General features: G+C 28.7%; 1 protein-coding gene across 5 annotated transcripts in view; it reads right to left on the bottom strand.

Moving 5' to 3' along the window:
• Positions 1 to 24,531, bottom strand: part of LOC107450596 (uncharacterized) — a 44,785-nt gene that overhangs the window by 7,357 nt on the left and 12,897 nt on the right. For 2 of the 5 annotated variants that reach the window (XM_087164339.1, XM_071185688.2), the window contains one exon: positions 10,931 to 11,236. The exons of 2 other annotated variants lie outside the window; for them this stretch is intronic. In XM_087164339.1, the coding sequence (XP_087020465.1) occupies positions 10,931 to 11,236 (306 nt within the window). Of the gene's footprint in view, positions 1 to 10,930; positions 11,237 to 18,134; positions 18,355 to 20,084; positions 20,563 to 24,531 lie in introns of those variants that run through there. One more of the 5 variants, XM_071185691.2, reaches the window with a different exon arrangement.

Here is a 24,531-nt window from a genome sequence, read left to right as displayed (position 1 = left end):
AAATCATTTACATAATAGTCAGTAGTGTTTATACATTACAGTATTTTACATAACTGTGCCAGCAGAGTACCAATAAATTACATCATTACAGTACAGTAACAGCAATTAGTGACAATAACAATTTACGGTGTTTACATTATAAAAATTAAAATTTCCATTGTAAAATAAATAAGTAAACATTTAAATTTCTATAATAAAAGTATTTAGTTACAATAAACTACGGTATTTACATAATAGTCAATAGTCTCAATGCTTTATAATATTTGTATAACAGCATCAATTACAATAAATTACAGCATTTTAATAAAATCAATTAACTACACAAAACTTACGTTGCTTGCATAACAGTTATTAGTTACAATAAATTAAAGTATTTACCAAAAAGTTAAATATTAAATTTAAACAGTAATCAGTTACAATAAATTACAATTTAAATCAGTGATTGGTGAATTAAAATAATTAATGTCAGCAAGTTATAGTATTCAAATATTTAACAGTGATTAGTAGTGACATGCTAATTTATGAAAACATATAAATGCGAAATCTTTTTTTGTACGTACATTTTGAAGGCTTACATAATCCTACCATATAATTTTATTCATATTTTATTTAAAAGTGCAGTAGGAATGATTACTTATACGAAGTTCTCAAAAAAGAATTATTTATCAGTAATTTTTTTAAACTGTACATCATCTATAATATGTAATAGAGTTGAATCATCACCATAAACAAAATTTCCAATATATATATATATATATATATATATATATATATATATATATATATATATATATATATATATATATATATATATATATATATATATATATATATATATATATATATATATATATATATATATATATATAAAGAATTTATATTTAAAAGCTTCTGCGGCATTTTATACGTTTATATGCTTTTGATTAAAAAAAAAAATTTAAAAAAATGTTATCGACCTCTTCGCTGAATTGCGACCTAAATAAATCACGTGCTAAGTTTTGTCGTTATTCCTTTCAAAATCGTTTGCTTTATCCACAACATAAAACCAAAAGATAATATTCTATTCGGCCAAACGATATTCAAAAAAGTTTTATTGCGAAAAAACAGGAAATGAAATATTCATAAATGAAATTAGCTTAGACCCGCATTTCAGGCGACGGCAGAGAAAAATGCAATCAAAATTTTCAACCGCTTTTCCTTTTCCATCATAATAATGGATTTTATCGTTGGGAAAAATCGATTTCATATCGTGCTGTCTCTTAAACCGCGACTTTTTGTGTCAGCGAAAGATAAATTCGTGATGTGCGAAAAATATAAAATGAATTTCTAAATTTAAGTTAATGGAAAACGATTTCGTCGTTTTAAATTTTGACACAGAAGTGAATTTTTTAATGACGGCGAAAATATTATGTTGTACAGTATGGGTTATATTACAGACAGTATGGAATCGTTTCAGTTCCTATGTAAAATAATATAAAACGGGAAAGATAGTTAACACATAATAAATAAATAAAATTTTTCTATGCTTCCTAATTCATAAAACTGCTCTTTTTATGGAGGTTGTAACTGAATAGTGGCCCAACTCCATCTTTGTCACTTCTTTTTTTTTTATCTTTTGTGGTCAAAACGTTTGACCTCTAAAACACATCGAAAATTTTATGTATGTATAAGTTCAAAATGTAGAGAAAACAAGGGGGAAATTACAGAACAATGAAAAAAAAGGGGGGAAAGAAAAATAATAATAAAAATATATAAATATATAAAAACGGGAAAAAAGAGACAAAAATTTTAAAAAATCCGGAAAATAAAAGATATAATCTTTTCATCAGCTCACACGATTGTATTCGCAAAAAAGAGTGCTTTCCAATATTGCATCAATAATTTTCTTCGTGTTTTTTTGTTTTTATTTATTATATATATATATATATATATATATATATATATATATATATATATATATATATATATATATATATATATATATATATATATTTCTTTTTTCCATTTTAAGAAAATTGTAAAAATCGGGGGGATTCATTGTCTTACGTAAACATTCCCCATACCCCTCCTGCCTCCTTGTTAGCAAAAATAAGCAATTCACAACCACCGGCTTAGTGCTTACGTAATATTTGAATAGCCCATACAAAGTCGAATAAAAGTCTACATTGTTTTTCCCTTTTCTCTGATTTGTGAACAGCATAAATAAGCTATAAGTTTCTTTTAAAGGAACTAAACTTTTTACTGTTAGACGACGATTACAACAAATTTCAAAAAGTAACAAGTGTGTGTACAATTGTGCTTATCACTTTCGGATAGATTATTAGACTTCCTATTAGACGAAATTTATCTTAGGCTAACAGAATCGCCATCTCATATTAGGTTTCACATTAATTTACATTAAATTTTCTAAAATCGTTTATACAATCATAAAATAGAAGTGTAAGCTTATAATGATGGATAAATAATGAATGGTTATTTTTCTTTTTAAATAAGTACTTAATTAAAACCTTTATCACCATCAATGTTTTTTGACCCAAAATTAAAATCAATGAGAATACAAAACAAATTCATCAGACAATAGAATATTTTTATTAAAAAATCACAATAAAAATATTTTTAAAAACCACTTTTTTGTTGTGGAGAATAATAGTTAAAAAACAAAAATTTGAAAAACAAAAAACGTAGGGAGCATGAAAACATAGCAGTAACAGTATGTGTGCTCATGAGAATATGTGCATGTATATCTGTATTTGAATGTGGATGTGTATGTGGTAGTGCATGTGTATGAGTAAGAAAATGTGTATATGGACTGTTATGTATTTCATGCTCACCACGTTTTTTGTTTTTCAAATTTTTGTTTTTTAATTATTATTCTCCACTACAAAAAAGTGGTTTTTAAAACTATTATTTTGATTTTTTTTTTACTCACTTCTAAAATCTCAATTTTTTCACTCACTGTTCACAAAATTTTTCAACTGACATGTGACACTAATTTGAAATAATCGAATCGACAACAAAAGACAATCGCGAAAATATTAATTTTTCTTTAATTTAATTTTACTTTGTATGTCTTTTTACTCTTCATTTTCATGCATTGTCATCCAATTCCGAACTATGTGCTAAATTTGAAGTCTGTAGCTAGTCGGGAAGTTAGTTTAAAATCGATTACAGAATTCCACCCGAACAGACATACACAAAAGCAAGTTGATATAAACGTGTTAAAAAAAAATTAACGTAAGATGAAAAAAAAAATATAAAAATAGTTAATCTTCTAATTTTAAAAGTTTTTTTTTATAATTTTCTCTAAAATGTGCAACGTGACATTTCTTGTAGTCGCTTCTCACCCTTGTCACATATTATAACTTATAACTTCAGCAACCCCTTCTTCTTTTCCCAAACGTGACATCATTTGCTAAACAGCCCCATAGATAATCGAAGAATGGACAGTAGGGGAGAGTGGGGTCAATTGTAACAGGGTACGATTGTAACAGAGCAAAAATTTCGAGTGTCGGGTTTTAGATTTGGTTCCTAGGTGGCGCACAAGGTGTATTTAATAAATCTACATGTACACTCCTGATGGCAACCATTTTTATGTACTTTTGAAAGAGTTACGTCACAAAAGATATTTTCACGCCACGCAAGTACTTTTTTTGGTATTAGAATATTATATTGTAACAAAGTAATTTTGTTTAAACAAATAAAAATTAGTAACCGAATACGTAAGTGGACACTTTAATTAACATTTCAATAAAAAAAAACATTAGTTTTGCTAATTAACTAGCATTGTTTTTAACAAATGAAGCTGAAATGGCGTCTTGGGGACAATTGTAACAATAAGTAAAAGGACGATTGTAACAGCTGAAAATAAATAATCTTATGTTTACAAACCATTACTTAGCTCTTTAAGAACCACCAATAGTTTCCTATATCATTTATATTATGTTGCATGTGCATTATTTTATTTGTCACCTTTCACAGCATAAATTAAAATTTTTAACCCCTTAAAGTTAAAAGTTTAACCCTTTAGGTCTCTGCTCATTATTATTTTTACTCCTAAAATATCACTACTATTTTGATCAATAAAAAAATATATCACAACTATGATAATATGTATAATTAACTATGTTTTAGTTGAATTTATGAACTGTTACAATTGACCCCGTAAGTGGGGACAATTGTAACAACTGCACGACTGTCAAAAATTGTTAATAACTAATATAATAACATTTAAAATTAGGTATTTATTTTTTTTTCTAGTAGAGGATAGTCTACTTTACTCGTCTGTCAATTAATACTAATAATATATTGGATTTTTTGTTAGTTAAAAATAGTTAAGTAAAAAATGTTACAATTGACCCCACTCTCCCCTACTTAAGAGTGCACATAATTTTTTTCAATAATAACAGTAAGCAGCTAAAATAAATATTCTTTTAGGACAGTAATCATAGTTTCTAGAATAATCTCGAAAGTACTTAATCACATAACAATAAGGAAATTTATGAGTTTAAATGATAATCATAAAAAACCCAGCATAAGTCACTTGATGTTTACGAGACAAAAATTATAACCGAGATAAACATTAGACGTGAATTACACGTGACCTAAACGGATATAAATGTAAATATAAAATTCGTCGAAGCATTTATGTTAAATTTTACGAGACAATAAACAAAGCTGTATTGTTACATTTGTTCAAATTAAACACAATAATCTGCTTTTTCTATCCGCTTTATTTCCTTGCAAGAAAACGATTATTAAAGCTTTTTATCTCTTTAGTGTTGCCACGAAATTCACATCAACATAAAAGTAATATAAGTGTAGGAAAATTATGGCAACAGTGATTGGAGGTGTTACAGAGAAATGCATCACACGAAATGCACATTTAGTTCTAGAACAATATTGCACCAATAATGAATTATGGAAACCGATTGAGCTTATATGTCCAGGAAGAAGTTGAAACTATCGTTTGCTGAACTTATCATTCACGATTCTTTAATTGTTCCATGCATAAACGTTGGAACTTGGAAGAAAAATCACGAAATTCGCATTTGTACAAATCAACAATGAAATCGGCATACGGGCGAAACTGTACTCAACCCTTAAAGTCACGACTAATCCCGAAAAGAAAAAAAAAATTATAAAAACAATCCCGCCTCCCACTTTCTAAAGCTTTAATGCATTATTCTTCAGTAAAATAAGTACAATGAATAAAATCGTTTGACAATGACTGACTTGATTGCAGGCTAAAAAGTGGAATCATGCTTTTAGTCCTCTTCTTTTCGCTTTCTTTTTTCTTTATCTCCCTTTATTTTAGGGACAATAGGAAATCGAGAATTTAATGTTGCATAAGAATTAACCCACTGAGGGAAAAGATAATTTTCTCTTCATCAGTTACTACAATTGCTCAAAATAATGAAAAGATTTAACTACCGTAAATAAAATTTTGATTCCAGAGTTTTAAACCAGTACAAAAATTTTTTTTTCAATAATAAAGAATGCAACATTACTTTATTTACTTATTTCCCATCAAACCTGGGAGGATTCACTTAAACGCTACGTTTCAAAACAAAAACTCCATAAATTTTAAATTAATTCAATTGTTATTTCAAATGCAACCTGTCAATTAAAACGGTGAATGCCCAGCTAATTTTACATGGCTTGTCCGTCTGGCCAAACGGTAAATAACTACAAACTAAATTTACAAATATTAGACAGATTTTGCTAGTTTTTGAAAAGGTTTAGCAAGACATTTCTGAAAAAAAGTGGCGAATTATATAAGCCTACGAATTGTTTAGAAATAGTGGAGGATAAAAATCTACTTAATTGAATTTATTAAACCTAGAATCACAGTTAATAAAATTTAAAATATTTATTCGCTGTCCGGAGCAAGTTGGCATCTCTGGTGTAAATAAAACTATTTTTGCGTGTTCTATATTGCATTAATTTCTCTAAACCATTTTAGCAACGATAATAATATAAAAAAATTAAAAGCATTAAAAATTTACTCGAATTATGTGTTTTTAATAATCTTGGTTTCGCCGATCACCGGTGACCCCCCGTGGCACTACGAACAAACTCAGTACCAGTCACCAATGACCCCCATGGCATTCAACGTGTTAAAAATCGAATTTCGACCAACTTCTGATGGCCACCTCTGTCCTCTGACCTACATTATAGTAGTACAGTGCATATATGTACCATCATGTTAAAGGGAAAATTCTAATAATTTTTTCTAATAATTGCTGATAATTTTCCCTATTTAATTGTAACAAATAAACAGATGGCGGATTTTTATTCTACAGGCATAGCTGCCAACATGGATAGAAAAAAAATCCAGTAGATTTTACGAAATAATATAAATTTCATGATAATTCTTGCACAATGTACTAAATATTTTACGCTTAGGGAATTTTAGGGATTTTTATAGTCATCAAAATAGAAAAACTGCAATATTTTCCAGTTATGATTGACAATCAACATACTTTAAATCTTAAGTATTATGTTTACGCATAATTTCGAGTATTAATAAGCATTTAATTAATCAAAGACAGTTAAAAGATTTTTTAAAATTTATTTAAAAAGAGAGTTGTAAATAAAAATATGCTAAACATTTTAGAACAAAAATTTTTTGAACTGATTGCTATAAATTAAGTTCGTTTCATTATGTACTAGTAATACTTATTTAAATATCCAAGCAAGCAATAATCTGCACGAAAATTCTTTATCAATGGGGATTTTTTTAGGAAACTTACACAATTTTAGAGACCAGGAGAAACTGACAAAATCCAATAGTCTTCTGGAAAATCCAGTACAGTTGGCAGATATGTACATTTATTTACGATACATGCAAAATAGAAGGCCAGCACCCAATCAGAATTTGAGATATAAAGTGTGCGCTGTTTTAGTTTAATTTTTTATAAGAAAATTTTACTAACACAGTTCTGTAATCAGCAGTTTTTAGAAGTTCATTAAATAATATAGATTTGCCATATTTTTGATAAATATCATTGTTTTTGAGCAATTCACGTTATAAGAATTTTTCAGCCTAATCTAAAATATTTTTAACTATAAATATTTTATCAGAAACTATACATATTTTATCAGTTAAAACTGTAATAAATTGAAATTTAAAAAAATATAACTGACAAATATGTAACTCACTCAAAAATCACATTTTTATTGCTCTACAGTTTTGTGGCAAGTTCCATAGAAGTTCTAAAAATTATTAAGCGTTATCTCTTTCAAACTCGATCTTTTTATTTTACATCTTTTTTGACAAGCACTGTGCTGTACAATAATACTCTATCATCAAAAGTTTGTGAAGTACAAGCCTATCAGGAAAACGAAATCAAAAACTTAACCTAAAAATCTCAGATGGTAAGATGAATTCAAATGACCTCACCAATAACCCATTATTGCAGCTCCAATGCAATGTTAACAACGACACCAAATCATATCTATCCAACACCTCCTAGAAGAGGGAAGACGGATCAATGTAGTAGTCCAACGTAACGAACATAAACTGCGCAGTGGGAAAATACGAAAGATGTCGCTTCGTTCGGAAAACTAAAGGATCAGATATCTCTTTTATGGTCACCTGTGCGGAGGTCTTCGCTTTTCTAGGAGGTGTTGATCTAGCATGCAAATATTGCAGTGGTTAGCAGTGAGTGCAGATATTGTTAACCATTTATAACAGTTTTGACCTATTTAATAATGACACGGTGGTTTTATGATAATGTTGTATTTAAGTAAAGCAATAAAATTTGCGACCGACAAACAAATATAAACCAGTTTTGATCAAAAAAAATGGACGTAGGTAAAGCGAGACGCTTTACTACTCTAAATATTTTTTACAAAAAATAATAATAAATAAAAACAAAAAGGCAAAATATACACATGGTTCATATAATCACAGCCCGCAAAGTATGTTTTTAGAATCCTTCTTAAAAAATGAGGTATGCAAAGTATATATAGTTTGTCTATAGAAAAAACTCCCCTCGCCACTAAGTCTAATGCCGTGTGCTGCTGTGGAAAGAAGAAATATCGCATTTTAAAGGGGGGAGCTTCTTTCTCCCCTGATCCCCTCTCTCTCGCCAACCCAAATCAAAACCTGTCTTAAATAATGATCTAACCCCTACTTAAAAAAGTTAAACCTCGTAACCATAGTCTCCGTCACCACTCCAGATGAATGGGTAGGGGCGTTCTTTACATAGACAAACTAAGTCACATATTGAAATTTAAGCTAGGAAATATTGAAATTTAAGCTAGGAAAAATAAAGTTATTGAAATTCGACAATTTTGGAAGCGGTAATAAAAACATCAAAAATCTATTTTTATTATTAGGTGAAACAAATCAAAATTATTCGAAAGGCATTTCGAATAATTGCCCTTTTAATTCTTTTCACTTACCTAAAATAATCAAACAGATTTAGTCTGTTTTTATCGCGCCTTTTTTAAAAGTAATTCGTCGGAATTTCCATTTTTTTTTTGTTACTAGATAAAATACTAAACAGCAGTAATTTTTTTTAAAAATTTATTTTTTAAAGGTTTTTTAAAAATAGTGTTGCTCATGGATCATCCTATATAAAAATAGTATTTTGTAAAAAAAAAAAAAATAAGAAAAGAGAGAGAGAATGCATGCAAATCTTTTACGCATAGACAATTTCAGATTACCAGTAAAAAACTAATAAACAATAAAATGAAAATCTTACACAACTCCTGTATTAATTATAACAGTTTTGAGTCATTAATTAAATCGAAAAAAAAATTTTTTTTCAGGACTTACATCTAAAATCAAAAAATCAGACTATGTCTTTCATTTTAGAACATTGTTGGCGACTTGGCTATCAAGGAGACTTTGTATGCCAAGGTTGGCGGCATAGTAATAATTAACTCAGAAATATATTACAGAGCTTATTTATCCTTGTAGAAATCGTAATAGATGCATTACGAAAGCAAATGATTGACAGTTTCATTGACGAAAAATATTCCAAATTCACTAAACTTATGAATTGAATTTCATATCTTAAAATTTTCGGCTATTTTTCAAAGATCTTTCGTTAAACAAAAAAGGAAAAAAAAGTGCAGTTTAAGTACCTTAAATTTAATACAAAGCTTAAATTTTAAACGACATAGGGTGTTCCATAAAAATTTAGAAATAGAAGGCAGTATATATTATTAGAAACTCCTCCAAGTTTCAACTAGCAATCAAACAGGTTTAAATAATTTTACAACCACCTGCTTCAAAAATAATTTGTCAGGCTTTTTTTCCCCAGCTTCGATATAATAAACATTTTTATTAATAAAATTTCTGAAAAATGATAAATAATTATAAAAATATAACAATATAATTCCAGTGGGAATTAGACTGGCTTCTCACGATACTGTGTCATTGTTCATAACTATCGTGATATTACCAATAATAACTGTTGCCTAAAATTAAAGTGATATAATCGAAAACTATCGTTGTCAGTATTTATCATCGCAAATATAAGATTCATCGTTTTGAAAATGACTAATATATTTTTCTCTATAAGCATTACGATATTATCTCTTATAATAATTATTGTAGATAAGGCTCCAAGTTATAAAATAAACAATTGCTGTTCACATAAAATAATAAATATAACAAAAGAAAATATTTTTTAAACAAAAGAAAAAAGAAGTATTCTAAAACATTCAACTAAGTAACGCCAAACATATTTTTTTTTTCCCATATTGTACCGAAATTGCAGACTATAATTTACATCGTAACTATCCTTGCCAATAATACCATCAAAACATCGTCTGCTTGTCTGCTATGATCCTCCTTTCACACTATATAAATCCAACCACCCCAGATGAATTATTTCACCCCACCCATTTTTTATTACCAAAAATTCTAAAGATTGAGTCCTTCCTCCCTTCTTTTTCTAAAGAATAAAAGAAAATTGCTTTGCTCCATATCTGTTCACAAAATCCCTGCAAAGAGGAGAAAAAGAACTTTCTTTCAATACGTGTTTTTCTTTGAAGGTAGATGGCAACACGCGGTAGACGACGTGAAGTGAAGAAAGGACTTCTTTTTTCAAATATTTCATCATTGAAAGAAAATACTTAAAACTTCAAAGAAACGGATCAATGCGAAAATAGATTTTGTTTTGCAACAGAGTGACAAGAAAATTGCGCTGAGTATTTTCAATCATTATTAAATTATTTTCAGCATATACATCTTGTATTAAACATTTAAGAACTATAAAAGGACAGTTTGAACAAAACAAAGAATAGAAAGAAGAAAAAAAAGTTTTGAATAACAAGTTGAATTGTAGCTAATACTTTGTGACAAACTTTTCAAAGTTTCATACATGTAACTTTAAAACAAATCTGAAATATCTGTTACATAAAATATTAGTCATTTTATTAAAAAGTAATTTAGAGAAACATTTTAAAGATGGGAAAAACGTATAAGCTAATTTTAATTAATTTCGTCGAAAATGTGGGAGCATTCAGTTATTTTTCTTCTTAACTTTGCAGTTAACAGCTTTAAAAAGAAAGTTTTTGAAATAATCCCTTTTGATATTTTATTTGTTTACTTAAGAACACAGGTGATAAAAGAAGTATTTCAGTCTTCAGTTAAACAGAGAGTGGTAAAACTATATTGTGCGTCAAATATTTATAACTTACTCTTTTCTTTATCACTGCTAAGCACCGTTGTTTCCTTTATGCTAACTCTATTTTATTTTTTTATTGTATGGATCACGTTTTTTTAGGTAAAGGTGTTGTCATTTGAAAATTTCAATATTTTATCACTGTAACGGCAACCGTATGCACTGAATAACCAGAGCAAGTGTAATTATCAGAGTACGTAACTTTATACAAAATTTTATTCTGTTTTCTCGAACGATATGTATGCCAACTAATCGCATGATTTATTATGATTACCACCCATACTTGCCTTCTTAAGTTCCAATTTAGAATCAGGGGGAAGTAGCTTCCACAGATCACGCCAATATCTAATCGTTCGTAATGAAGGATTAATCCAACTGTTGTTTAAGTCTAGTTCCGTAAAATGCTTCGTCTTCCTCAAGATTTCTTCGTGGCATCTTGAAGATTCTGTTATTCCCAGGCCGCAGTTAAAATATTTATAGAACTTTTCTTTACATCCCGATGAAGGCCAAGATCGCAAAATTTTCGAACATTCCGTGGTGTCCAAATCATGGCCATGTTGAAGATTGATAATTATTATTCCAAATAAACCTCTCTAAAATAAAGTAATTATGAGTTATCTATAATTTATTAAAAACCGATGTCTCAGTTTTCTTTTCTTAGACTAAGATAAGTTGTTTTTTTTCTCTTAAGTTAAACTTGATAAGTTAACTAACTTCTAACTAAAGCCTCTTTACTGAAAACCTCTTCTTTAACTCTTGAAAGCAAATGAAAATTTTAACTTTATGTGAGTCATTACTTATTTGTTCATTGTTGCGTAATGTTGTACAATTAAGTGAAGGCCTTATTTGAATAGATTGTTTATTTCGACATAAAAAACAGTTATAAAGTCTAATGAGTTTATTATTTTCTTATCTGTTTAATAATGTTCTCTGTTTAGCAGCAAATAACAAGCTTGAGGTGTACTAGTTATGAAATAAGATAAGAATATCTTATCTTGTATGAACTTGTAAACAAGAATAACTCAAATATTTTTTCTCTCCAATAAATAGGGATTAAATCCACTGTTCAAATAAAAACTCATATTATGCGTATAAAACATCGAATGTAATCTGTATTATTCTGCTTTTGCATTTTTTTAAAATTCTTAATAAGTTAACATTCTACACTGGTATAATAAATTAAGAGAATTTGCAGACTTGATCGATTATCTCTAGAAGTACTGGATCAACTTTAATGAAATTTGATACGTACGTACACTGATATAATATAAAACAAATAACCATTCAACAATTGAAATACATACGCATGATCGTACGTAACACTCATTGGTATGAAACAGCGGTATAATAAATTAAGAGAATTTGGAGACTTGGTCGATTATCTCTAGAACTAATGAATCGATTTTAATGAAATTTGATACGTACGTACACTGATATAATATAAAACAAATAACCATTCAACAATTGAAATACATACGCATGATCGTGCGTAACACTCATTGGTATGAAACAGCGGTATAATAAATTAAGAGAATTTGGAGACTTGGTCGATTATCTCTAGAACTAATGAATCGATTTTAATGAAATTTGATACGTACGTACACTGATATAATATAAAACAAATAACCATTCAACAATTGAAATACATACGCATGATCGTGCGTAACACTCATTGGTATGAAACAGCGGTATAATAAATTAAGAGAATTTGGAGACTTGGTCGATTATCTCTAGAACTAATGAATCGATTTTAATGAAATTTGATACGTACGTACACTGATATAATATAAAACAAATAACCATTCAACAATTGAAATACATGAGCATGATCGTGCGTAACACTCATTGGTATGAAACAGCGGTATGATAAATTTAGAGAATTTGGAGACTTGGTCGATTATCTCTAGAACTAATGAATCGATTTTAATGAAATTTGATACGTACGTACACTGATATAATATAAAACAAATAACCATTCAACAATTGAAATACATACGCATGATCGTGCGTAACACTCATTGGTATGAAACAGCGGTATAATAAATTAAGAGAATTTGGAGACTTGGTCGATTATCTCTAGAACTAATGAATCGATTTTAATGAAATTTGATACGTACGTACACTGATATAATATAAAACAAATAACCATTCAACAATTGAAATACATGAGCATGATCGTGCGTAACACTCATTGGTATGAAACAGCGGTATGATAAATTTAGAGAATTTGCAGACTTGGTCGATTATCTCTAGAACTAATGAATCGATTTTAATGAAATTTGATACGTACGTACACTGATATAATATAAAACAAATAACCATTCAACAATTGAAATACATGAGCATGATCGTGCGTAACACTCATTGGTATGAAACAGCGGTATGATAAATTTAGAGAATTTGCAGACTTGGTCGATTATCTCTAGAACTAATGAATCGATTTTAATGAAATTTGATACGTACGTACACTGATATAATATAAAACAAATAACCATTCAACAATTGAAATACATGAGCATGATCGTGCGTAACACTCATTGGTATGAAACAGCGGTATGATAAATTTAGAGAATTTGGAGACTTGGTCGATTATCTCTAGAACTAATGAATCGATTTTAATGAAATTTGATACGTACGTACACTGATATAATATAAAACAAATAACCATTCAACAATTGAAATACATACGCATGATCGTGCGTAACACTCATTGGTATGAAACAGCGGTATAATAAATTTAGAGAATTTGGAGACTTGGTCGATTATCTCTAGAACTAATGAATCGATTTTAATGAAATTTGATACGTACGTACACTGATATAATATAAAACAAATAACCATTCAACAATTGAAATACATACGCATGATCGTGCGTAACACTCATTGGTATGAAACAGCGGTATAATAAATTAAGAGAATTTGGAGACTTGGTCGATTATCTCTAGAACTAATGAATCGATTTTAATGAAATTTGATACGTACGTACACTGATATAATATAAAACAAATAACCATTCAACAATTGAAATACATGAGCATGATCGTGCGTAACACTCATTGGTATGAAACAGCGGTATGATAAATTTAGAGAATTTGCAGACTTGGTCGATTATCTCTAGAACTAATGAATCGATTTTAATGAAATTTGATACGTACGTACACTGATATAATATAAAACAAATAACCATTCAACAATTGAAATACATGAGCATGATCGTGCGTAACACTCATTGGTATGAAACAGCGGTATGATAAATTTAGAGAATTTGCAGACTTGGTCGATTATCTCTAGAACTAATGAATCGATTTTAATGAAATTTGATACAAACGCAACAAAGGGAGAGAAAGTGGCTAGTATTGGCGTTTAAGAAAGCAAAACGCCGATTTTTTTTTTTTTTTTAAACCAAGAATCGTACTAAAATTTTGTACAGAATACGGAAAAGAGCACGATTTTTTAGAGCATTTCTCATAATTATTATTTTAAGATACTAGTTGTAAGCTGATTTCTTAATTAGTATTTAAAAAGCAGATTTTCTTATTATGATTTTTTAACAAAACGAAATTAATTTTAAACAGAAAAAAATAGATATATTTAAAAATATTCTTTCTTGCTGAAATCTAAGTAAAAAAAAAAAAAAAAAAGAAATGAAAAGATGCGCAAAAATACCTACTTTGTTTTAAATATTTATTTTTATATTTTTATTCTTATTTTTTGTAGATTAATGTACATTAATTTATCCCACATTGGTGATTTGTTGGGGAAGGAAAAGTCAGCATAGGCTGGAAATTATTGATCATGAAAAAGATCATACTTATGTTTTATAATACTTACTGTTTTTTTTCTTATTATAATTTTTTAATTAAATGAAACTAATTTTAAACAAAAAAAAATATATTTAAAAAGATTCTTTTTTGCTGAAATCTAAGTAAAAAAAAAAACGAAATGCATAGAAGCGCATAAATACTTTGTTTTAAATATTTATTTTTATATGCTTATTTTTTGTAGATTAATGTACATTAATTTATCCCTCATTGGTGTTTTGTTGGGAAAGAAAAAGTCAACATAGGCAGGAAATCATTGATCATGAAAAATATCATACCCATGTTTTTTTAATATTTACTGTTCTTTTTTTCTATATAAATAAAAAATTTTAAAAAAATTTTCAGAAAAGTTTTTTTCTGACTATAATTTTTTTTTTCTTCTGAAATATATTTGCTTCTAACAAGGGAAACTAGGGAAGTGTGACTCGCCAATTTTGAAATAAACTAGTGGGATGTATGCCTTATGAGGAATAATTTTAGGGGACAACATTCGTTTCGGCCCATAGAAGGTCATGTGAGAGACAAAAAAATAATTCAATATATAGAAAAATCGGTATTTTATTACTTCAATGCAGACTATTAGTTAATGCAATTATCTCATACTCCAATTAATTTTGTGGTACTTTCACGAACTATATAATGCATATTTATTGTCAAAATGGATTGCGAAAATTTTATATATCTGTAGTTTTGCAGAAAAACCTGTTAGGTTAATTTTTAAAAAAAATTGACATCAAATTTTTTTAATTTTTCCTTCTAAAAATTTTCCAAATTAATTGGAGTATGTAAATGCAAATCAATTAATTAATTAATAATTTATTAACAATTAATTAATTAATAATTTATTAACAACTAATTAATAATTTATTAATAATAAATTAGTTAATAATTAATCAACTAAAAATTTATTTACTTGTTTATTAATTTTTAATTAGCAAATTAATTAATTAACCTATTAATTGCAACTTAATTGGAGTATGAGACAATTACAGTAACTAACAGTCTGCATTGAAGTAATAAAATACCGATTTTTCTATACATTGATTTATTTTTTATCTCTCACAGGACCTTCTATGGGCCGAAACGAATGTTACCCTCTAAAATTATTCCTCATAAGGCATACATCCCACTAGTTTATTTCAAAATTGGCGAGTCACACTTCCCTAGTTTCCCTTGTAAGAGACAAAAGAACTTACCTGAAAAAAATAATTAGTATTATCCATATGGGGGGGCATACTGTTTGTTCGCCCCCCCCCATGTTTTCAGCTACCATATCCCACCCTCTTAGACTCAACAGGAACTCTTTAAATAACATGATAACCACCAGGATAGGTGGTTATCATGTTATTCATTTAATATTTTAACAGTTGACAGTTCCTTCTGCAAACTCTTTGTGGGGTAGCCCTGAATTGAATTCAATCCACAATTTCTCATCAGGCGAAATTCTACTTGGATGGGTAGGCGCATTTCTTCAAAAGAAAATACATATTTTGAAATAACAGAACTTTCCTTTACTTTTCAGAACCTTTGCAGGTGAAAGGAGGCTTAAGAGAAAAATCCGTATAATTTGTTATTTAAGTACAGTAGAATTAGTTAGTCTCGAAATATTTTGTCAGATACTGAAATATCTTAATATTTTCTACATAAGAGAAAGGATTTCTCAGCTTTTTGGGCTTTGCATTTCAAAAATAATTATTAAAATATTGATTGGTTTAAATTAACCTTTCGATGCTTAAAAAAAATTAATGATTCAAATTTTGCGTCTTTTTTTAAATTATTTCAAATCCTTTGCATTTTATTAGTTTATAACTAACGGATTAACACTTCTATTATGGAAATTGTATTTTAGATAACATTTAAAAGTCCCTTTAATTGAGCAAACTAAAAATCTTAAATTTTTACATTATTTAAGTTCCTATAAAAAGCGAATTGTACTTCAGAACTAAACATGGCGCAAAAGACGCAAAATTTGAATCTTGACAGAGATCGAATAAAGCGAAAACAATTTTTTCTTTTGTCGTAAAAAAATAATAATAAAATCACATGTTGAATTAGCTACATAGCAAATATGCTCAACTGTCATCAGTTTAATAATATTCACCTGTCTATTGGGGTATTTTTTTTTTTCATTTATTCTGAGGGGAAAACATTTTTCATTAAATATTGTACAGATGAGGTTAATATCTAGAAAATTAAGTAATCAAAAAAAAAAAAAAAATAATAATAAGAACTGCACAAGAGATAGGACACTTGAGCAAAGTCAAGGCGAATGGAAAAGCTGACTGACAAGTGTAGAAACATAGCCAATGAACCAATTCCTTGTCCTTGAAAACTAATTCAGCGCCAAACGCCAAACTAAAACACCTCCTTCTTCTTTGTACATTCGCTTTACTGAGAAGGTATTTATAAGTTAAATACATTTAAACATGAAAAACTTCTAATGAATGTTTCAAGATATACTTTTCTTACTATGCAACATTTATTTATATTTGTACGCGCATTTAAACTGCAATTAATTCCAAAATAGCGAAGAACTACTTTTCAAAGACGGAGTATTACATTTCCTACCTTTCTCTCCAGTGCCAACTTAAGGTGGAATGGACTATAGTATGAAACAATGGTAATAACAAAATAAAGAACAACAAAAAATGGTTTAATAGAGGGTATGGTCCCTTCCCTGTTCCAGCTATCTCAACCCTAAACTTCTCCCCCTCTTCAGAGGGCGTAATCCTCAATCAATCTTCAACTGTCAAAATCAGAGGGGTGAAGAAATAAGTCTGGAGAGGGGTGCTAGAGAATTATCCTTTATCGCCTCTTACTTGGCAACTCTTTGACTTCAAACCAGCGCCAAGCAAATGATGTTCGGAGTGTACTCCAGGTGGCAACGTTTATCATTTTTTTTTCAAGATGTTTATTGGCAAGCAGCTTTTAAATGATATCAAAGTCGTTCATGCATTCGCTTGAAATCTTCAGAGTGACCAAATAAGTCCTCAAAGGTTTTAAACTTGGTTTAAATTTTTAGTTGGTTTACACTTATGCGCATTTAAATTTTTCTTAATTATGATACTCAACTTATACCAGTTGGCATAAGTAAGTGTAGCGTTAGCTCCCTCATAAGCTTTTAAAACATTTTTAAAGCTTATGAGGGAGCTAACATTTTTATGCTAGCTCCCTCATAAGCTTAACATGTGCCTCATAAGCTTAACATTTTTATGGTATTTTTAAAAACTTTAATGCTTTTTTTTTCATTATTTCGATTATAACTTACTGATGTTAATGTTAATTTCTTATAATTTCAGTTATTTAGTTTAATTTACGTTCAGTGTAAATTTTTATTAATTATAGCGATTTTTTTATCAATATTTTGTAAAAAAAATTTCAGGAGAATTTTCAATTTTTTTCTTTCTTCCTTCATGGTAATTGTTTACCTCAGTTTCTACCTAATTGTGTATAGATACAATTAATTTCATTGGTTTTGCTTTATTCCCTTTAGTTATGTTACAGCCCATTATTTGTAAACCATCAATATTAGATCCCTCCCTATATTTTCTGGTAACTTTTCACTATTTATTCAAAAGCGATAAGTTATTAGTTTAAATAGAGCAAATTATAAATTCAGGTAATCTTTTTTAGTTCCGCAATATTTAGATATTATTGCTTTTATATTTACCAGAAATCTTTCTTCCCCTTGGCCATCATCTATACAAAGGAATTTTCGGCCACCTGTCTTGTTCTGCCACTCTTCTGTTAGATGAATTTCATCTACAGAATGTGGCAGAACATGTATTAGGGGGGCATGCCTGGCCCTGTACATCTTTTTTGCAAGAGTGATGAATTTGGGTATTGTGGCAGCAGCCTCCAGGGATGTTGCACGTTTTCCAACTGCTTGACTATGAAAATAAACAAAGGAAAAATCAACTTCAAACTATTGAGAAATCGAAATATTATTTGCACTTTTAATAGAGCAGCAAACTTGCTTACAAATGAGACAAATATTTATGAAGATAAAAATATTTTTCTGAGCTTAAACTATTTTTTCTTCCCCTTTTTAGTAAGGGAAGTTGTAACTATTCTTGTTTACATTAAAACAGGGGTTTTCAACTTAAGGCCTGTTTACACGGTCCAATTTCTTGAATCCGAGAAATTGGACGGATTTCTCTGTCCAAGAAATTGGATGATTCGTTGACACTATCCAAGTTCTTGAATGTCGCTGATTCGTTGAAAGAAAAACTTGTGCATGCGCATTGTTCATATTCAACATTATAAAATAATACTTACATAAGTTTAAAATTACTAAATAAATTCAAATAAAAACATAATAACACAAATAAACCTCAACAGATCAATTTATTTGAACTAAAATCTATGAAAACCGACAACAAAATGGCATAATTTGCTGCCTGCTTGTTGACGTCACAAAACCTAAGACGCTGATTGGTTAAGGGAGAAAAAACTTGGATGGAAAGTAGAGCATGCTCTACTATCGTCCAAGAAGTTGGACCAAGTTCTTGTATGATTGTTTACACTATCCATCCAAGCTCAAAGCAAAACAAGTTTCCATCAATATCAATCAATCTCTGTCCAAGAAATTGGATCGTCTAAACAGGCCTTTACACGAGGCTGGGGGCCGCAAATAAAAACACTAATCAAATAGCGGGTCGCAACTTTATCAAAATTTTATATAAGACTCTTTTATGTTTAAAGGAACATTACTGAAATATTCCTGTGGGATGGACACGTGCGAATTTAATATATATGTATAGATAAATAATCAAAATAAAAATAGAAACATTTTTGAAATTAGTTTGCATATATTTTCAATTTTAGTTGCGAAAGTTAATTATAATTTTGAACACTTTAATTTTTAACAAACATTTATCAACAGAGTGAGGTGGACACGTGCGAATTCAATATATATATTAAAATAAAAAAGAAACATTTTTGAAATTATTAAAATAGATTATTAAGTAAAGATATCGAACATTGTTTCAATGGTATTATTTTAAATGCATATCTTTTTGTGAGACCTCTAATTTCCTTTTAGATAGTATTTAAATAACAATATTGTTATATCATGCTTCATATAAAATTATGTGAAGATATTTCAATTACCATTCACATTCATAGTGAATTCCCACCTTAATTGATTACCATTATTGATAGTGAAGTCGTACCTCAATTATCATTAGCATATTAATATACAATAATCCAGTCATTCTACGAACTCATTAAAAATATTTTCTTTCCTGCTGAATTATTTAGCTAATTAAATGTTTTAAGCATAGTTTTTAAAAATATTTAATTTTTATTAAAATTAATAGTTAAAAAAATATAAATGCAAGATTTTTTTTTCCTTATTTGGGAACATATGTAGTTAATTAAACATGGACTTTAACCCTTTATCTACTGACGGTACTTATAAGCACCAATCACTTCAAACTAATTAATTAGCTCTAACAAATTAAATTTCGCACCCGGGGAGATTTTTTTTCTTGTATATTCTTTAATTATCAATATGGCAGCTAAAAAAAAGATATTTATGAAAAAATTTTCAGTAGTTGACAATGCAGTAGATAAAGGGTTAAACTCATTATAAAGACATAATCAAATAAAGACTTACTCGTACAATCTTTTCACAGGAACCGTATTTTGTTCAAAAGCTTGCCGTTCCATGTCGTTCGTAAATATCCATTTCTTGATCACCTTTGCATCATTTTCATGATTATGTGACCCGAATTCTGATATTATCTCATTATTTTTGGTTCGAAGGCGTGCAGAGCAATGAGGCTTCATGTGCCTACACCTCCATTGCTCTATTCCTTTATATGTCCTATGTAATTTATAGGTATGTTCGTTGTATACTAGAATCCTACCCCCTCTTAGGGAACTTAGGAAAAAAACATTTTTCCTTGTGACCGCACTTGTGGCTGACATTGTTGCAAATGATCTACGATTATTCTATCAAGTCCACTTAAGTCGCCAAATTACAATGCTAATTCTATTCCACTATTTACAAGTATGCCAAAATATTATATTAACCTCTTAGAACATACCCTTAAAAAGATAACCCTACAGCCTCTGTAACTCTGTGTGTGTGTGGGGGGATTTGAGCTGCGTAAGGTGGGTAATCCTGACCATCATTTAGTAGCATGTGTCCCTTTGAGACACTCCTTACAATGCCTTTTGTTCGCTTGTGGGGGGGGGAAGTCATGTGCCGATTTAGCTGGGTCAAGCTGTAATGCCTGTATATATGTTACCGTTAAAGTATATAATGCAGTTATTTCATAGAATACCTAGTTATTCCATGAAATAACTGATCGTGTCCGTTAAAGTGTGTAATATGTCATTAATTTGACACTTTAACTAGTTATTCTATGAAATAACTAGGTATTCTATAAACTAACTAATGAGAGACAGTTAAAGTGTAAAATAAACAATTTATCTAAAGTGAAATAACTAGGTATTCTATAAACTAATGACAGACAATTAAAATGAAAAAGAAGCAATTTATCTAATTTATGCAGCGTATAAATGGTATTTATGGAAACGAACCATAAAATAATTTGTTACAACAAGGATTACTAAAATGACATTTGGAATTACAAAGAACATTATTTCTAAAACAAACACATTTTTTGTTGACACACTGGGTTTTACACGAACATTTTTTAAATCCCTGACCAGTAGGTACCTAAACTTTGAGCTCTAGCATATAGATTATTTTACACTTTAACGGGCTGCAGATCGTTATTCTATGAAATAACTAGTTAAACCGTGAAATACAAGAGAGTTTTACACTTTAACGGACACGATCAGTTATTTCATGGAATAACTAGGTATTCTATAAAATAACAGATTTCATACTTTAACGGTAACATATATATATATATATCTGTATATCCCTCTTACAGATATATATACAGGCCATACAGCGTGATTTCATGCTTGAAATAAGGCAGTTCATTTCCTGTGGCAATCGGCCTGAATTGTCCTGTGGCAATTTCATACTATCCGACTGCAATGAGTGTTACTCATAATTATGTGAGTGTATTACAATTGTTGAATGGTTATTTGTTTTGTATTGTATCAATGTATCTATATATCAAATATCATTAAAATCGATTCATTAGTTCTAGAGATAATCGACCAAGTCTCCAAATTCTCTTAATTTATACCGCTGTTTCATACCAATGAGTGTTACGCACGATCATGCGTATGTATTTCAATTGTTGAATGGTTATTTGTTTTATATTATATCAGTGTACGTACCTATAAAATTTCATTAAAATTGATCCAGCAGTTCTAGAGATAATCGACCAAGTCTCCAAATTCTCCTAATTTATTATACCGCTGTTTCATACCAATGAGTGTTACGCACGATCATGCGTATGTATTTCAATTGTTGAATGGTTATTTGTTTTATATTATATCAGTGTACGTACGTATCAAATTTTATTAAAGTTGATCCAGTACTTCTAGAGATAATCGACCAAGTCTGCAAATTCTCTTAATTTATTATGCCAGTGTGGAATGTTAACTTATTAAGAATTTTAAAAAATGCAAAGCATAATAATACAGATTACATTTGATGTTTTATACGCATAATATGAGTTTTTATTTGAACAGTGGATTTATACCCCATTTATTAGAGAGAGAAAAAATTGAGTTATTCTTATTTACAGGTTCATACAAGATAAGATATTCTTATCTTATTTCATAACTAGTACAACTCAAGCTTATTATTTGCTGCTAAACAGAGAACATTATTAAAACAGATAAGAAAATAAAAAAAAAACTCATTAGACTTTATAACAGTTTTTTTTATGTCGAAATAAACAATCTATTCAAACAAGGCCTTCAACTTAATTGTACAACATTACGCAACAATGAACAAATAAGAAATGTCTCACATAAAGTTAAAATTTTCATTTGCTTTCAAGAGTTAAAGAAGAGGTCTGTATTAAAGAGGTTTTAGTTAGAAATTAGTTACAAGTTTAACTTAGCAAGCCTAACTTAAGAAGAAAAAAAAAATTATCTTAGTCTAAGAAAAGAAAACTAAGAAATCAGCAGAATAAGTTAAACATATTTTAGTAATGATAGCTATGATAACCAATACATTTGAAAATGATTCCTGATACACCGAGTGATTGGAAGTGATAATGAATTTAAAGAAGGGAAATCAATGAAACAGCGGGCAATGGTGAACTGCGCTCAGTAATTGCCTCAATTGTAACCCCCACCCCTAACAGTATGCTGATTGCACTGCTAGTTGATAACGTTTGTAGGTAGATCTCTCTCCTCATTGATATGTGAGGGGTGCAATTTATAAAAATCAAGCACTAACTAGGCGATAAGCTTCTACTTGGCCAAGAAATATATCAAAATATATTAGTCCAATTTATTAAATTCGAGTTATTTCAAACAGGATTAGATTTACAATTAGAATATAATACATTTACTGATAGTATTGCATTTATCATTACAATTTTATTATCTTTATGGGTAAGTTAATTTACAAATGTAATTATAGAACGAGTGAACTTATGCATTTGAGAACATTTTGTTATTCCCTTTTCAACTTTCGATTTATAGTGAATAAAAAATTTGATTAGGACACATTTAAAAGCATTATTTTGTTTAAATATAGCGATCTTATATATATAAGTGATAAGTGAATAAATATAAGTGATCTTTTTCGATAAAAAAAAAAAGGGAAATGTTTACGATATAGAAAAATCTAATAATTAATAAAATAAAATAATAAAGTACATTACAAAATAAGCATTGAATTTTATTTTGAACTATCACAGTTTTGTTTTTATTTTAGGCTTTTGTTTAAAACCTATAAATTTTCTTCAATTAAAATATTTGTAATTTGAATTTATATTACTTAAATATTACTAAACTTTTTCCTACTTTCATTCTGTGGGCATTGCAGTTTTTTTTTTATTTATTAGAATTTAATTCTTAAATGAATTTTCGTATTACATGATATAAAAAAAAAATATTTCTTTTCTTCAATGTTTATTTAGTTTGATAAATCTATTGTTCATATGATAAAAATAGCAAGTTTTTTTCTTGCAAAAAAAAAAAAGTTTAAGTTTTTTTTACTTTTGAATGATTTCTAATAATGGAACACTACTAAGTTATTGATATTACTAAGTTTATTGATTAAAAAAATGGAACGCTAATGTTTAAATAAACATTACTACATTTGTCATTAACAAGTCAAAATACATGTGCTGCCCTTCGTTAGCCAACCTGCTGTGCAAGTGGCCCTTCACTCAAAAAGGTTGTGCACCCCTATATTAAAGTAACTGGCATTTACTGCCACTATTAAGATATGCGTTGCAATATTAAAAGAAAGCCTATCTATACATTGCATTATTAAAATAAAACCTAACTATACATTGCAGTATTAAAAGAAAACCAAGATACATTGCAATATTAAAAGAAAACCTCACTATACATGGTAATGTTAAAAAGAAACCTAACTATACATTGTAATGTTAAAAGATAATCTCACTTATACATTGCAATGTTAAAAGAACGCCTAGCTATAAATTACAATATTAAAAGAAAACCTAACGATACATTTTAATGTTAAAAGAAAACCTCACTATACATTGCAATGTTAAAAGGAAACCTTACTATACATTGCAATATTAAAAGGAACTCTTACTATACATCGCAATATTAAAAGAAAACCTTACTATACAATGCAATGTTAAAAGAAAACCTAACTATACATTGCAATGTTAAAAGAAAAGCTAACTAAACATTGCAATGTTAAAAGAAAAGCTAACTATACATTGTAATGTTAAAAGGAAATCTTACTATACATTGTAATGTAAAAGAAAACTAAACTATACATTGTAATGTTAAAAGAAAAGCTAACTATACATTGTAATGTTAAAAGAAAACCTAACTATACATTGCAATGTTAAAAGAAAACCTAACTATACATTGTAATGTTAAAAGGAAATCTTACTATACATTGTAATGTAAAAGAAAACTAAACGATACATTGCAATGTTAAAAGAAAACCTAACTATACATTGAAATAA

Source organism: Parasteatoda tepidariorum, chromosome 5, assembly GCF_982258835.1.
Source record: "Parasteatoda tepidariorum strain Cologne lab strain chromosome 5, Ptep-v5.0, whole genome shotgun sequence".
Taxonomy (NCBI): Eukaryota; Metazoa; Arthropoda; class Arachnida; order Araneae; family Theridiidae; genus Parasteatoda; species Parasteatoda tepidariorum.
This window is presented reverse-complemented; position numbering and strand designations above follow the sequence as displayed.